This window comes from Emiliania huxleyi (assembly GCF_000372725.1).
Source record: "Emiliania huxleyi CCMP1516 unplaced genomic scaffold EMIHUscaffold_483, whole genome shotgun sequence".
Classification (NCBI taxonomy): domain Eukaryota; phylum Haptophyta; order Isochrysidales; family Noelaerhabdaceae; genus Emiliania; species Emiliania huxleyi.
Genome location: NW_005198367.1, coordinates 35,766 through 47,961, shown reverse-complemented (window position 1 = coordinate 47,961; position 12,196 = coordinate 35,766). Strand labels below are relative to the sequence as shown.

Genomic DNA, 12,196 nt, shown 5'->3' with positions numbered 1-12,196 from the left:
GCCGCCGCCCGACCCGGCGGCGGTTGCGGAGGCGAAGAAGTTGGAGGCGCGGCGCGCGGAGGTGAAGAAGCGGCTCAAGGCGGAGCAGGAGAGCGTGCGGCGGCACACGCAGACGATGGGCGAGCGCAAGGGGAGCACGCGGCGCCAGGTGTGGAAGGAGGTCCGGCTGGTTGCTTGCACAGCGTCGGCGGCGCTGCAGGTGACGCGCCGATTGCAACGCGACATGGAGGAGGGCGCTGGTTCGGCGGAGAAGGCGTGGGCGACGGCCGAGCCGCTCGTACATTCGGCGTTGGGAGGTCAGGGTGAGTGCGCTCATGACTAGGCGAGGGCGAAGGCCGAGCCGCTCACGTTCGACTTTGTGATTCTCGACGAGGCGAGATCTGGGGAGATACAGCGAGATCTGGGGAGATACAGCCGAGAGAGAGGGAGATGTAGGGAGACGAGGCGCCGGAGCCGGACTTTTGCTAAGCAGGCGGCGGCGATGCTCGAGCCAGACGCCGTCGGCTGCTTGCTGCACGGCGCGCGCGCGGCGCTGCTGGTGGGCGACCAGCTGCAGCTGCCTCCGTTCTCAAAGTGGAAGGACGCGGACACCGCGCGGTACACGGTCTCACTCATGGCTCGCCGCCCCTAGACGCTGAACACGCACTCTTCTCTTCCGACCCGCGCTCGAGAGGACACGTCCTCAGCCGTACTCGACCGAGCTGTATTCGTACCCCTCGTACTCACGCGGCGCTCTGCAGACTCTGCACGATGCCGTCTTCCCGCCCTGATGGTTGGTGTATTCACGTAGGCTCGGCTCGCCGCCGCCCGCAACCCGGCCGCCTCCCCCTCCCTCGGCCGCGGGAAGGGGGCCTCGCCGCTGCTGGGCAAGGGCGGCAAGGGCGCCGGCCGCGGCGTTGGCCGCGGCGCCGCTGCCGCACCAGGCGTCCCTGGCGCGGTTGCGGGCGAGCCTTACCCCGGCCAAAAGACATTTATGCTCACGGAGCAGTACCGGATGCACCCCGCCATCAACAAGATTGTCTCTTCCACCTTCTACTTCAACAAGCTCATGACGGCCCCGTCGACGGCGCGCGCGCGGCAGCACCCTCTCCCCGCCTGCTTCGTCAACGTGACGGGCGGGCACGAGGAGTTCCAAGAGCGCTCCTGCTTCAACAAGAAGGAGGCGGAGGAGGTCGTCTCGCTCGCGCTGCACTGCGTCGAGTACCTCGGATTCTCCCAGGAGCGCATCAACGTCCTGTCTTTCTACAACGCGCAGCGCGACATCCTCGAGCGCATGCTGGCGCGCGCGCAGCTGGAGGACGTAGCCGTCCTGTCCGTCGACTCGATGCAAGGGCGCGAGGCGGACGTCATCATCCTTAGCTGCGTCCGAGCGGACGTCGCTGGCGGGCTCGGCTTCGTCGCCGACGCGCGGCGTGTGAACGTGGCGCTGTCCCGCGCGCGCGAGTCGTTGGTCGTCTGCGGCTCGTCGGTCTGCCTCGAGGTTGAGCGCATCTGGCGGTCGGCCCTCAAGGGGATGCAACCTTCGTGTGAACAGCGTCTCTTCACACCTCTAGCTGTGAACAGGCGGTCGGCCCTCAAGGGGATGCAAAAGTTCGCGTCGGCGCGGGCGTGCCAGGACGGCTTCGAGGCCAACCTCCCGCCAAACTGGGCGATGCCGCGGCTGCTCTCGCCGGCGCCGAAGCCTGGCGGAGCGCCCCTCGGCCTGGTACCAGTCATGCCCTAACGATGCATGGCGCGCGATGCATATAGGAGCCGAGTCTCGCGGAGCGCTCCTCGGGCGCCGACGGCGACTTTGACGAGCCCGAGCCCGAGGCGGAGCCGGGCGCGGAGCGGTTCGAGCAGCGCGACTCGGGCGTGCCCGACGCGTGGGACGCGAGCTCTGATGACGACGCGCCGGCCGAGGAGGAGAAGCCACCGGCGGCGATGGAGGGGACGGTCTCCCTCAGCCCTTCCCTCTGAGCGCGCGCCTTTGGGGAGGGAGGGAGGTCGGATGGTTCGCGCTGCGGGTCGCGGCGGAACAGACAGTCAGCGGCGGTTGGATGCGTGCACGGCCCTTGATTATTTCAAGGAAGTACATGATCTCTGGCATATTCAGCAGCGCGGGACGGGGAGGGAGGGGGGTGGATCCGTAAATCCGTAAATCCGTTTAAGTCCGTAAATCGTGTAACAAAAAACCACGCACCCAGCTACACACGAGGCAGCTGGCAGGCAGAGACACCAGACCGACAGCACTCGCGACACGCTGAGAAGCCGGAGGCTGGCCTCTCCAATGCTCGCGCAACGCTGTCTGACTCTGAGTGGCACACAAGATTATTTCAAAGAAGTACATGTGCACTTTAATTGACGCGAGATAAACCAAAGTGCTGGGGCGACTCGGAGCTGTACCTTCTGTGAGACCGCCGGGTCCGCGCTGTCGCCGTGTCCACGCTTGAGCACTTGAGCACCGGATAGGGTCGATTCCGCATGGTACGGGACCCCTCGTATATTTATTATTTATTTATTATCGGATTGACGTCGCGCTAACCCGAGAACGCGTCGGACGTTTTAGGCTTTTACAGTAGCTAAACGGATAGATTTTGGCCGACTTTGCCCCTTAATCAGCTGGACCGAATTTTACCAAGTAGGACGCCGTTGGACGTATCCAGTGTTCACTGTCTACGTGTAGCGACGGGCGCTGCGCGATAGCTGCTTTGTGGGTCCCGTGAGCCAAGTCAGCGTCGGGCTGCGCAGCCGGTCGCTAAATGTTCGCTCGCCGTGGTCACAAGCCATCGAGGAAGCCACCATACCAGGGCCACAATCGCGTTGCGGACCAGGTTTGTGACCCTGGCGGTGGCGAGCCTTTGGCGCACAGCGTGAGCATGCCAGCACGGCTCGCATCAGGGCTGCACCCGTCGCCGAGCACCTCGTGCACTCCACACGGATCGGGTGATGCCACGAGCCCGCTGCGCGGCTGCACCGAGTGACTCTCTGTGGCAGGAAGTGCACTTTTATGCCACATGTTGGCGTTGCCTCGCAGCATGCCGAGTGGGCCTTCTGCCTCTGAGGAAGAACCGAAATGCGAATTCGCGCCCTGCCGATCTCCGAGTGGTCAATCGGAGAGGTCTGTGGACACGTGTGCAAGCGAGGCAGCCGCGATCGGCGCGTCTCTGGCATCTGCGTGGTGAGCACCCTGGCGGTATGCATGCGCAGCAGCCTCAGCGCAGGGCCAGATGACGTGTCCGGTCGGAGGTGGAGCGCTACCAACGGCTCGAGAGGTTCCTCGCGGGTCGAATTCCGTCCACGCGCACGCGTCGGGGATCCGCTCAGCAGCACCGAGGGGTATCTGTCGCGTCACAGCTATCGTGTGCTGCAGCATCCGGCAAACCAGTGCCGGCTACTGTCCACCATCGATACGCGGAGAACCGCTTGCACGAGTCAGCCCAGAGGCGATCGATGGGCGGGAGAGGCCTTTGGCACGGACATACAGCTCGCGCCCGACGGACGGCGCGAGGGGGCGATCTCGCGCGGTCCAACTTTGGCCTGTGTGAGGGCGTGAACAGGGGAAAAGCCGCCCTGGTTGTCTTTTTTACTATGTAAAGGCAGGCTTCGCAGAGGGGAAATATGTACTCTCTTCTGTACTTTGAAGAAGGGTACTTACAATATATAACGTCCCCAAAGTACAGCAGATAGTACAAAAATAGAAGGAAAGCTTGCGTCAGAGAATCTCGCGAGGATCTGGCGCGCCTCAATTGAACGAACCCACGCCGACGTTCCTGTCGGCCGGACTGTCCTCGCCGAGTGCGTGCCGCTGAGGCGGGACGCACTCAGGGACAGTGCCGGCGGGACGCGGCTCGAGAGGCGGCTCCCGCGGAGGCACGGCTGGCACCCGTGGCGCGGGGCTCGTCTTCGGAAAGACCAGGATCGCTCTACTGGCAAACTTCTGGCTGACACGCGCGCCCGGTCGAGCCTTCGGCGGGCGCGCTGCGGTCGCACGCCTACCCAAGTCATATGCCACGGCGTGCGATCTAGATTCAGCACACGCGCCTCTGCTCGCAACCACTCATCCAATGAACTGCTGTCGTCACCCATGAGTGCGAGATAGGGCTGGCGGCTGGCCGCTAGCCTGTGAGGAGGGCGTCCATAGACACCTCACAAGACCCCACACACGGTCTCGTCCGTGCCTTGCGGCCGGCGACGAGATTGCTACACGCAGCCGAGAGAGGCCCTTTCACGCCGCCAGTAGCGGTCCTCGCTCCTCACCCCACCAAATGCCGCCTCCAGAGCGCCAGCCGCCTCTTATGACAGTACACACGGCCGGCGCCCTCTTGCGGCAAAAGGGTCGAGCGAGCGGGGCAGAGTCGCGGTGTCTGCGCACCCGCGTGCCGATGGGCGGCGCACGCAGCCGAGAGAGGCCCTTTCACGCCGCCAGTAGCGGTCCTCTCACTCCTCACCCCACCAAATGCCGCCTCCAGAGCACCAGCCGCCTCTTACGACTGTACACACGGCCGGCGCCCTGTGGCGTCGGGCTCGCCGGAGCGCGGCCTGCGGACACGTGGCACGACAAACGCAGATACCGACAGCAAAGCGAGCCAGCCCGTACTGGTCGGGGCCCATGGCAGTTGACTCTCAGCCCGAAAGCGCCAAACTCGGGTGTACAAGTTTGCAGGGCGGACACTCGTACTCGTAGCTCGCGGTTTTAGACAGAATATTTCTTAAACTTGAAAATATGCTGTTAGAGGCTCCGTGGGGTCGAAAAGTCGACGCTGGGAGTCGCACTCGTCAAACCGTCGCAACACCACACGGTACGCACATACCGCCCACATCCCCTCCACCGCTGAGAAGGCGCAGATCGACCGCCGGGCCGCGTAGCCGTCGTTAAGGAGCGGTTTTTGGAGCCGTACGAAGAGGTCCCAGACGGGCGAAGATGCGGTTTTTCGACGACCACACGCGATGTGGTATCTGGTTTTTGCTAAAAACGGGCCGCCTAGTGCAGCATCACTAGTACAACACGCAACCACACTGAAAGCTCCACACTAGCCGGTATAGGCGAGCGCCGACGGCGTCACGGTCGCCGGAGTGGACGCACTGCACACACACTGTGACCGTGTCGTGGGTGTGACAGTGCGCGACACAATCGTCGGCGCCGCGCTATCGCGGCGCCCCGCAGTCAACACGCCTCAGGCACACCCCTGAACGCGCCATGGGCGCGCAGATACACCGCAGCGCCGTGGAGAATCCACACCTGGCCGGTCCCGAGCCCCGTCCTGGGCCTCCAGGCGGCCGAAGATCGGCGTTCGGGCAGGATGAACTTGTCGGAAATGGAGCAAACTTGGCGCGGCTCGTCGCTCGCGGTACCGGGTGAGCCTGGATAGGGCAAAATCTGGGGTGAATACGAGGGACAGAGGTCGCAAGTTTGTCGCGCAAGTTTGCGCGGCGTGGCGCTGCCCCGCTGCCGAGGGCACCACCAACCGGTGGCGGCGGCATTTCCAGCCCAAATTGGGCGTTCCGTGCGCCTTGCCGGCGAGAGTGGACGGGCTGTGCATCGTGGGGGGGGGTGAGTGGGAGGGAGGTGGTCGTGTGCCTACTTTGTCGGCCGCGCGCGAGGAAAATACTGGGTGTGAGGCGCGCAGGAGGCGAGGGTGGGCGCGCCGGCGGTCGAGCCACCGAACAATTCGACGTGGCGCAGCTCCGCGCCGGCGGGGACGACCGAGCACATGATGTCGGCGGCGGTCACGCGACGAGGGAGAGCCGCAGGAGCCCTCTGTGGAGCAGGCGCGCGAAAGCAGCGATGAGTGGCGCTTCGTCAGCCACCTGTGGGCGGTCAGCGGGGTGACGCCACGCCTCAGCGAGCTGGATCCGGGAAGGGCAAGGGGTCACGCGGGCCCTGTCTGCAGCAGCAGTGCTAACTAAAACGACAAAATTCCGGATGGACCGGAGACTGTCTACTCTTTCGGCGCACCGTCCTCGACCGCGCTGAAAAGCTGGCTGGTGGTCGCCGCAGCGCGTCGGCGCGACTCCAACTGGTTGGGCACCTCGGCTGGGTCCATCAGCAAGAGGCCCGCCCCGTCGGGCGGCCCGGGAGCGCATGATGCCCCTCCGAGAGGCGCTGACGCCCCGCCGAGATCGGCGCTGGTTTGGCACGAAAAACACGAGGCGCAAGGGGGGGGGGGTCAAGTATCGTACCCTAGACGTGAAGATTGAGGAGGCGAGGTACCTCCTCCACAACAAGCGGCTGCTGGTCAACGGCACGTTCATCACCGAGGTCCACGTAGCGGCGCTCGTCGCGGGCTTAAAAAGCTGCAAGTGGGCGTACGTGAGCTACTTTGCGTCGGAGCTGAACGAGTACAACTGGGGCTGGCGCGCCGTCAAGACCAGCTGCGGCGGCCACGAGTACCCGCTCAGCAAGCACACGCGCTCCTGCGGCGGGCTCAACGCGTCGGTCGACCACTCCACCGCCACCTTTCAGGTGGCGCCATTTGAGGGCAGCGCCCACTGGGGGACGCCGTGGACAATCGTCGTGCACGGCGACCACGTGCACGGCCGAGTCTCGGGTCCTCACCACCGGCTCGACCTCGAGCTCTCGCATTCCGTTCGCAACACGGCGCCGCCGGTCGTGCACGGCCTGATTGGCCAGTCCTTCGCCGATCCGCCAGGTCAGTCGCGCGTGGGCATGCTCGACACCTACCCCGACGCGGGCAACTTTACGACCTCCGCGCAGGCGGAGGGGTCGATCGAGGGCACGGCCGACATGTACGAGGTGTTCTCGCCCTTTGATACCGACTTCGCCTTCTCGCGCTTCGCCGGCGAGGCGGTCGGCGCGCAAACGGCAGCAGCGGCGGAGGCGATGTGCGACGCCGAGCTGACTGCGGAGATCAAGGCGATTGACCGGCGCGCTGCGCGCATGACGCGCCGACTTTTGGGGACCAACCTCCGGCTGAAGGAGTACCAGCAGGCGATGGAGGACGAGGAGGAGCGCCGGGTCGTGGGCCGCGCGACCTCGCTCGAAGTGCTGCCGGGCGAGGGGCTGGCGGACGCACGCCGCCGGCTCGCGGAGTGCCATCCGCCGTGAAACAAGGTGCTAACAGTGCAGCTGGAGTGCCCGGACCCTTAGTGCCAGTGCGCGCCAGTCCCGTGCCTAGACCCTAGTGTTGTGAGAGGGTCTTTTGTTGTAAAATTTGTTGTCCTCGATTAAAACGCCTGGGCTCTCTATAGCCTATCCCACCGTTCTGCAGGGGAGAGCCGCGGGGCGTCGAGCGCCCGCGGCCGCACAATCTCCTATCTCTCTAGAGGGAAATAAATAAATAAATAAAACGGACACCTCTACTAGGAGATGGGTAAAAAGGAACAGGCCCCCGCCCTTGCGGTCTTTGTGCAGGGTTCTTTGTGGGTGTGGTCGGCGACTAGCCGGGGTCGTCCTCCCGATGGGGGACTAGCACTAGCCGTCTTCCACATGGTCCCTCGGGTCCCTGCTGCTCCTAATCTCGTCGTACATCCTCCTGCTGATCTCAGCAACATCCTGCTCCCTCCCTCGTCTCGCCCTGCGCGTCTGCTCCGCCTCCCCGTCGTCTGCCCTGCGTCGTCTGGTGTGACGGGTCCTCCATAGTCGGTCGAGGTCGCCGCCCTCCTCGTGCCTCTTCCCAACGTTTCCTCGGCGGCCGATGCCGTCTGCTCCGACTCCGCCGTCCCCGGGTCTGCCCTGCCCTCGTCTGCGCTAGCTTCTGTTTCGTCACCACTGATGTCCCTCCTCTTCTTTCTACTCTTCTTGTATGCTTTGTACATCGCGTCGATTCCTTTTCGCGTGAGCACCAGCCTGAAGCCCGCCCAGCAGCTGAACCGCTCCCTAAGTCGGAGGAGCATCATCAGTCTCACCCACTTCGCTTGCTGCCCACTGTCTCCGCTCCCTCCCGCTTGAGCCACCGTCGCGGTCCTCGTTCGTCCCACTGGCTGCTGGCCTGTCTGCACGTTACCTCCGTTATCCCTCTCGTCGGCGACGTCAAGTTCAAGGACTCGCTCTCCTCCAACCCGGAGGACGTCGGCCAGCGAGGCGCTTTCGTCGGCCTCGGCAACACCGAGCCCGGCACGAGCGCGGACGTCTTCGGCCTCGAGCAGCGCGGCGCTGTCGGGGACGGCGACTTCAGGCCGAGCGACGGCGGCGGCTATGTGGCGTACAAGAAGGCGGACTACGCGCACGCCCTCTCGCGCTCGGACACCGACGTGCAGATGTACCTGTTCGAAACCTTCGGCGGGTGGTGCAACGCGGTCAAGCGGCTGTTCTACCAGATGAAGGACAAGGTGCGCAACAAGCTCTCGAAGCGGCAGCACGAGGACGAGGCGAGCTGGTCGACGCGGTCGTGGCTGTCGCCGCAGGCCAAGCGCACGTCAGTCGCGCGCTGCAGCTCGCGGCGGCGGGGAAGAGACTGCGACCGAGCTCAGGCTCGCCGCGGCGTCGGAGGACGCCGCCGTCGCCTAGACTCCCCTGCGTCACTACGTGCCTGGCCGTCTTTGTAGCCTGGCGTTTGTGCCCCGTTTGTGCCGCGTCCCGTGCCCCCGAGTTCATTTTATTAAACAAGCTCACAAGACATAGGGGGCAGGCAAAACAAAGGCCGGGTTTTCTTGCGGCGGAGGAGGTGGAGGAGGCCGCACGGCGGGGCGGCGGAGAAGGCGCGGGCGGCGGAGGGGGGGAAGGGCGGCGGCAGCGGGCGGCAGTCCCGCGAGGCACGCCGGCGGAAGGGTTCGTCTTCGCGGGGCGGGGTGCGCACTGCGCGCCGCGAGGATGAGGAGCCTGAGCCAGGGGAGGGTTGGGAAGGGGGGGCGAGGCCGGAGGAGTATGACGGCCTCTTCGACGGCCCATAAGGGGCCGTTGTCTGCTGTGCCTTTTGTGGTGTGTGTCTCGCGCCTTGCGGGACTGGTGCTAGTTCGTGCCAGTCTGCAGAAAGAAAGAAAGAAAACAGACAACCCAAGGGAGGGATGGGAGGACGGCACGCCGCCACCACACAGGGATTTTAAGGAGAGAGAGGGGTGTGATGCGCTAGCCGTCGCCCACCCTAGGGAGTCTGCCTCTTCCTATCTCTTTTCGCAGTCTCTCGCCGCTTCTCGCTGCAACCTTCATGCCACCTCGCGGCCGTCCCACTCTCCCTTGTCACTTGTGCCAGTGTGAGTGAGTATTACACACACACACACACACACTTGTGCCAGTCTGCTGTGAGACGCATGGGGTCACTCCCGCGAAACTCGTGAACTAGCCGGGGCAGTCGGAGAAGTGGCAACTCCGTGCACTGACGGTCGGCCGCCAGAAAACACGCCTCCGTGGCTCGGGTTACACCAATCCTCGCTACCCAACGCGGCCAAAGGATATCCACCTCGAGAACCTCGAGAACCTCGAGCTGTGAGACGGGCTCGGCTTGTAGAATTCTTGCGCGAGAGCGCGCGAGAGTTCGCACAAGAGAACAACCGACGAGTCCATCATGCCGCAGAAGACGCTGACGAGCATGTTCAAGCAGAAGGTCGAGAACAGCTGCCCGCAGGACCGGCCCTCCTCCTCCGCCCCAAGCCCCGCAAGAGGCGGGAAGAGCCCGGGACAGGCCGGCGCCTCGGGTTCAGCGGCCGGCGCCTCCTCGTCGGGAAAGCGTCCGGCGGAGGCGTCCAAGTCGCCCAAAAAGACGCCAAAGAAGTCCCCCAAGCGGCCGCCGCCGCCGCTGCCGCCGCTGCTTCCGGCGGTCGCCGGCGTTGCGGAGGAGGCGGCGCCCGCGCTGCTGGTGGCGGCGCAGATGCTGAGCGTCTTCGGCGACGAGCTTGGACTGGACGCGGGCGCGTGGTCACTCGAGCGGCTGGCGGACGGGCTCTCGGACAGTGGCGCGGCGGCGGCGGGAGGCGCGGTGAGCGCGGTCCACGTGGCTTTGTTGCGGGCGCTGCTCTCCGAGTACGACGACGCGGAGTGGCGGGAGATCGAGGCGGTGGCGGAGGAGGACGAGGGGGCGGAGGAGGAGCCGCAGCCTCGGCCGGGGCCGCAGCCACGAGGGCGCCCGAAGAAGGGGATGGTTTGGAGCGAAGAGCGTGGGCTGTGGGAGCCAGACGGAGGCGCCGCCGCCGACCACCCTGCCGCCGCCGCCTCCTCCGCCTCGCCCTCGCCGCGGCCGCCCGAGGAAGACCCAACCACGGGCGTGCTGCGCGGGGAGCTCCTCGCGCCTCCGCTCGCTCTCGGGCACGACTTGATCAAGGTTCGCGATGCGGCGGCGCTGCTAGACGGCCTCACATGGCCCGAGCTGCTGCGCCAGCTGCTGCTGCAGTGGCGGGCGCACGCCGACGGGTTTCGTCTGAATCAGCGCGGCCCGGGAGGAGCCCACAAGGAGCCTCTGCTGCCGCCCGACGACCTCGTCGCGCTCGGGCGCCAGTTGCAGTCTCGCGAGTATTGCGCAATCCCGGCGGCGCTGCGAGCGGCAGCGCTGCAGGCGCTCTGTGGGGGAGGGGGGGGGGGGGGGGAGCGTGTGCTGTACTCTCGGGTAATCTCGGGTAATCTCGGGTAATCTCGGGTAACCTCGGGGACTCGTGGCGCTGCAGGCGCTCTGCGAGCGTGTGCTGTCCTCTCCCCGCTTCCACAGCATGATTGACGCCGCGGCAGAGGAGGTCGCGACGCCGAGATGCCGCCGAGATGCCGCCGAGATGCCGCCGAGATGCCGCCGAGATGCCGCCGAGATGCCGCCGAGATGCCGCCGAGATGCCGCCGAGATGCCGCCGAGGTGTGGCCGAGGTGTGGCCGAGGTGTGGCCGAGGTGCGGCAGGCCGTTCAGTCACCTTGGGCGGACTCATGGAGCTGCAGACTGAGCGAGCGAGAGCGAGCGACACCTCCGTCATTGCTTCGGTCAGGTCGAGGCGGCCAAGCCCCGGCGCGGGCCTGGCCGGCCCCCCGGCTCAAAGAAGGCGAGCGGAGCGTGCGGCAAGGCTGACGGCAGCGGCGCCGGCGGCAAGAGCGGCGCCGGCAAGGGCGGCGCTGGCGGCACGGGCGGCGCTGGCGGCACGGGCGGCGCTGGCGGCGCTGGCGGCAAGGGCGGCGCTGGCGGCAAGGGCGGCAAGGGCGGCGCTGGCGGCAAGGGCGGCAAGGGCGGGGGAGAGGGAGAGGCGGCGGCGGACGACGCGCACGCGAGGGAGGCTGTCGAACCGAGAAGCGGAATCTCTCCCCGTATCTCCCCATGTATCTCCCATGTATCTCCCATGCATCTCCCATGTATCTCCCCGTATCTCCCCGTATCTCCCCGTATCTCCCCATGTATCTCCCCATGTATCTCCCCGTATCTCCCCATGTATCTCCACGTATCTGGCAGCACGGACGGGCCGGGGACCCTAGAAGCGGAAGACGTGTTCTTCTATCCCAACTAGCGCTCGAGGGGACGCGTATCCAACTGCACTCGGCCGTATTCAGCGGTGCTCACCGCCTTCGCGTCGCTCTGAAGACCCTGCACCGTACCGTGGTCCGGCCCTGAGGCTGGCGTCTCCGGCACGCAGGCGCTCGGCCGACACCGCGTCGGTAGCCTGGCGGCTCCTCGGACCCTTCTTGAAGCCTCCTCGGCCGCTTCCCTGCAGGCGGTCGGCGAGAAGCAGCGGCGGCTCCGTCTCTCGCCCCTCGGTATGGATCGGTACGGAGCGCGCTACTGGCGCCTTCCGGCGCCGCCAGCGCCCTCCGCCGCCACCCAGCCGCCCCCTTGCGCCTCGGCTGTGTATGCGGAGAGCGCCGCCGGCGGCTGGGGGCGAGTGCAATGCGTCGACGGCTTCGAGAAGGCGCTGCGGGCGAGCGACGTGCGGGCGGACAAGCAGCTGGCGGCGGCGCTGCGGCGGGAGATGCGCGGTGGAGCTGGAGCGGGCGGCGGCGGCGCGGGCGGCGGCGCGGGCGGCGGCGCGGGCGGCGGCGCGGGCGGCGGCGGCGCGTTGTCCATTTTCTTCGTGCCCGCCGCTGCGCCGGGGGCGGGGGGGGAGGCGGAGGCGGAGGCAGTCAGCGCCGGCGAGGAGGGTGGTGCGGAGGCGGAGGCCGCTAGTCCCACACCTCCAGAGTTCCGAATCCAGTGTGGGTTCATTCCCGTGGGTGGTGTGGCACTAGGCTCCCGCCGCCTGCGCGGCGCCCGTGCTTGGCTTTCGGCGGCAGGGGCATTCGTGGCTCGGGGTGCGCGTGAGGCTGCTGGACGCAGAGGGCGAGCCGCGCGATGGGGTGGTTGTGGGGTGGGCCGAG

The 12,196-nt window shown here is 66.3% G+C and overlaps 1 protein-coding gene across 1 annotated transcript in view; it reads left to right on the top strand.

The window, feature by feature from the left end:
* The window catches only part of EMIHUDRAFT_470572 (hypothetical protein), a 4,890-nt gene extending 2,750 nt beyond the window's left edge, over positions 1 to 2,140 (top strand). The window contains exons 5-9 of the mRNA XM_005767592.1: positions 32 to 199; positions 473 to 604; positions 791 to 1,497; positions 1,564 to 1,705; positions 1,750 to 2,140. Coding sequence (XP_005767649.1) covers positions 32 to 199; positions 473 to 604; positions 791 to 1,497; positions 1,564 to 1,705; positions 1,750 to 1,959 — 1,359 coding nt within the window. The 3' untranslated portion in view covers positions 1,960 to 2,140. The remainder of the gene's footprint in view (positions 1 to 31; positions 200 to 472; positions 605 to 790; positions 1,498 to 1,563; positions 1,706 to 1,749) is intronic.
* The last annotated feature ends 10,056 nt before the right edge of the window (positions 2,141 to 12,196 follow it).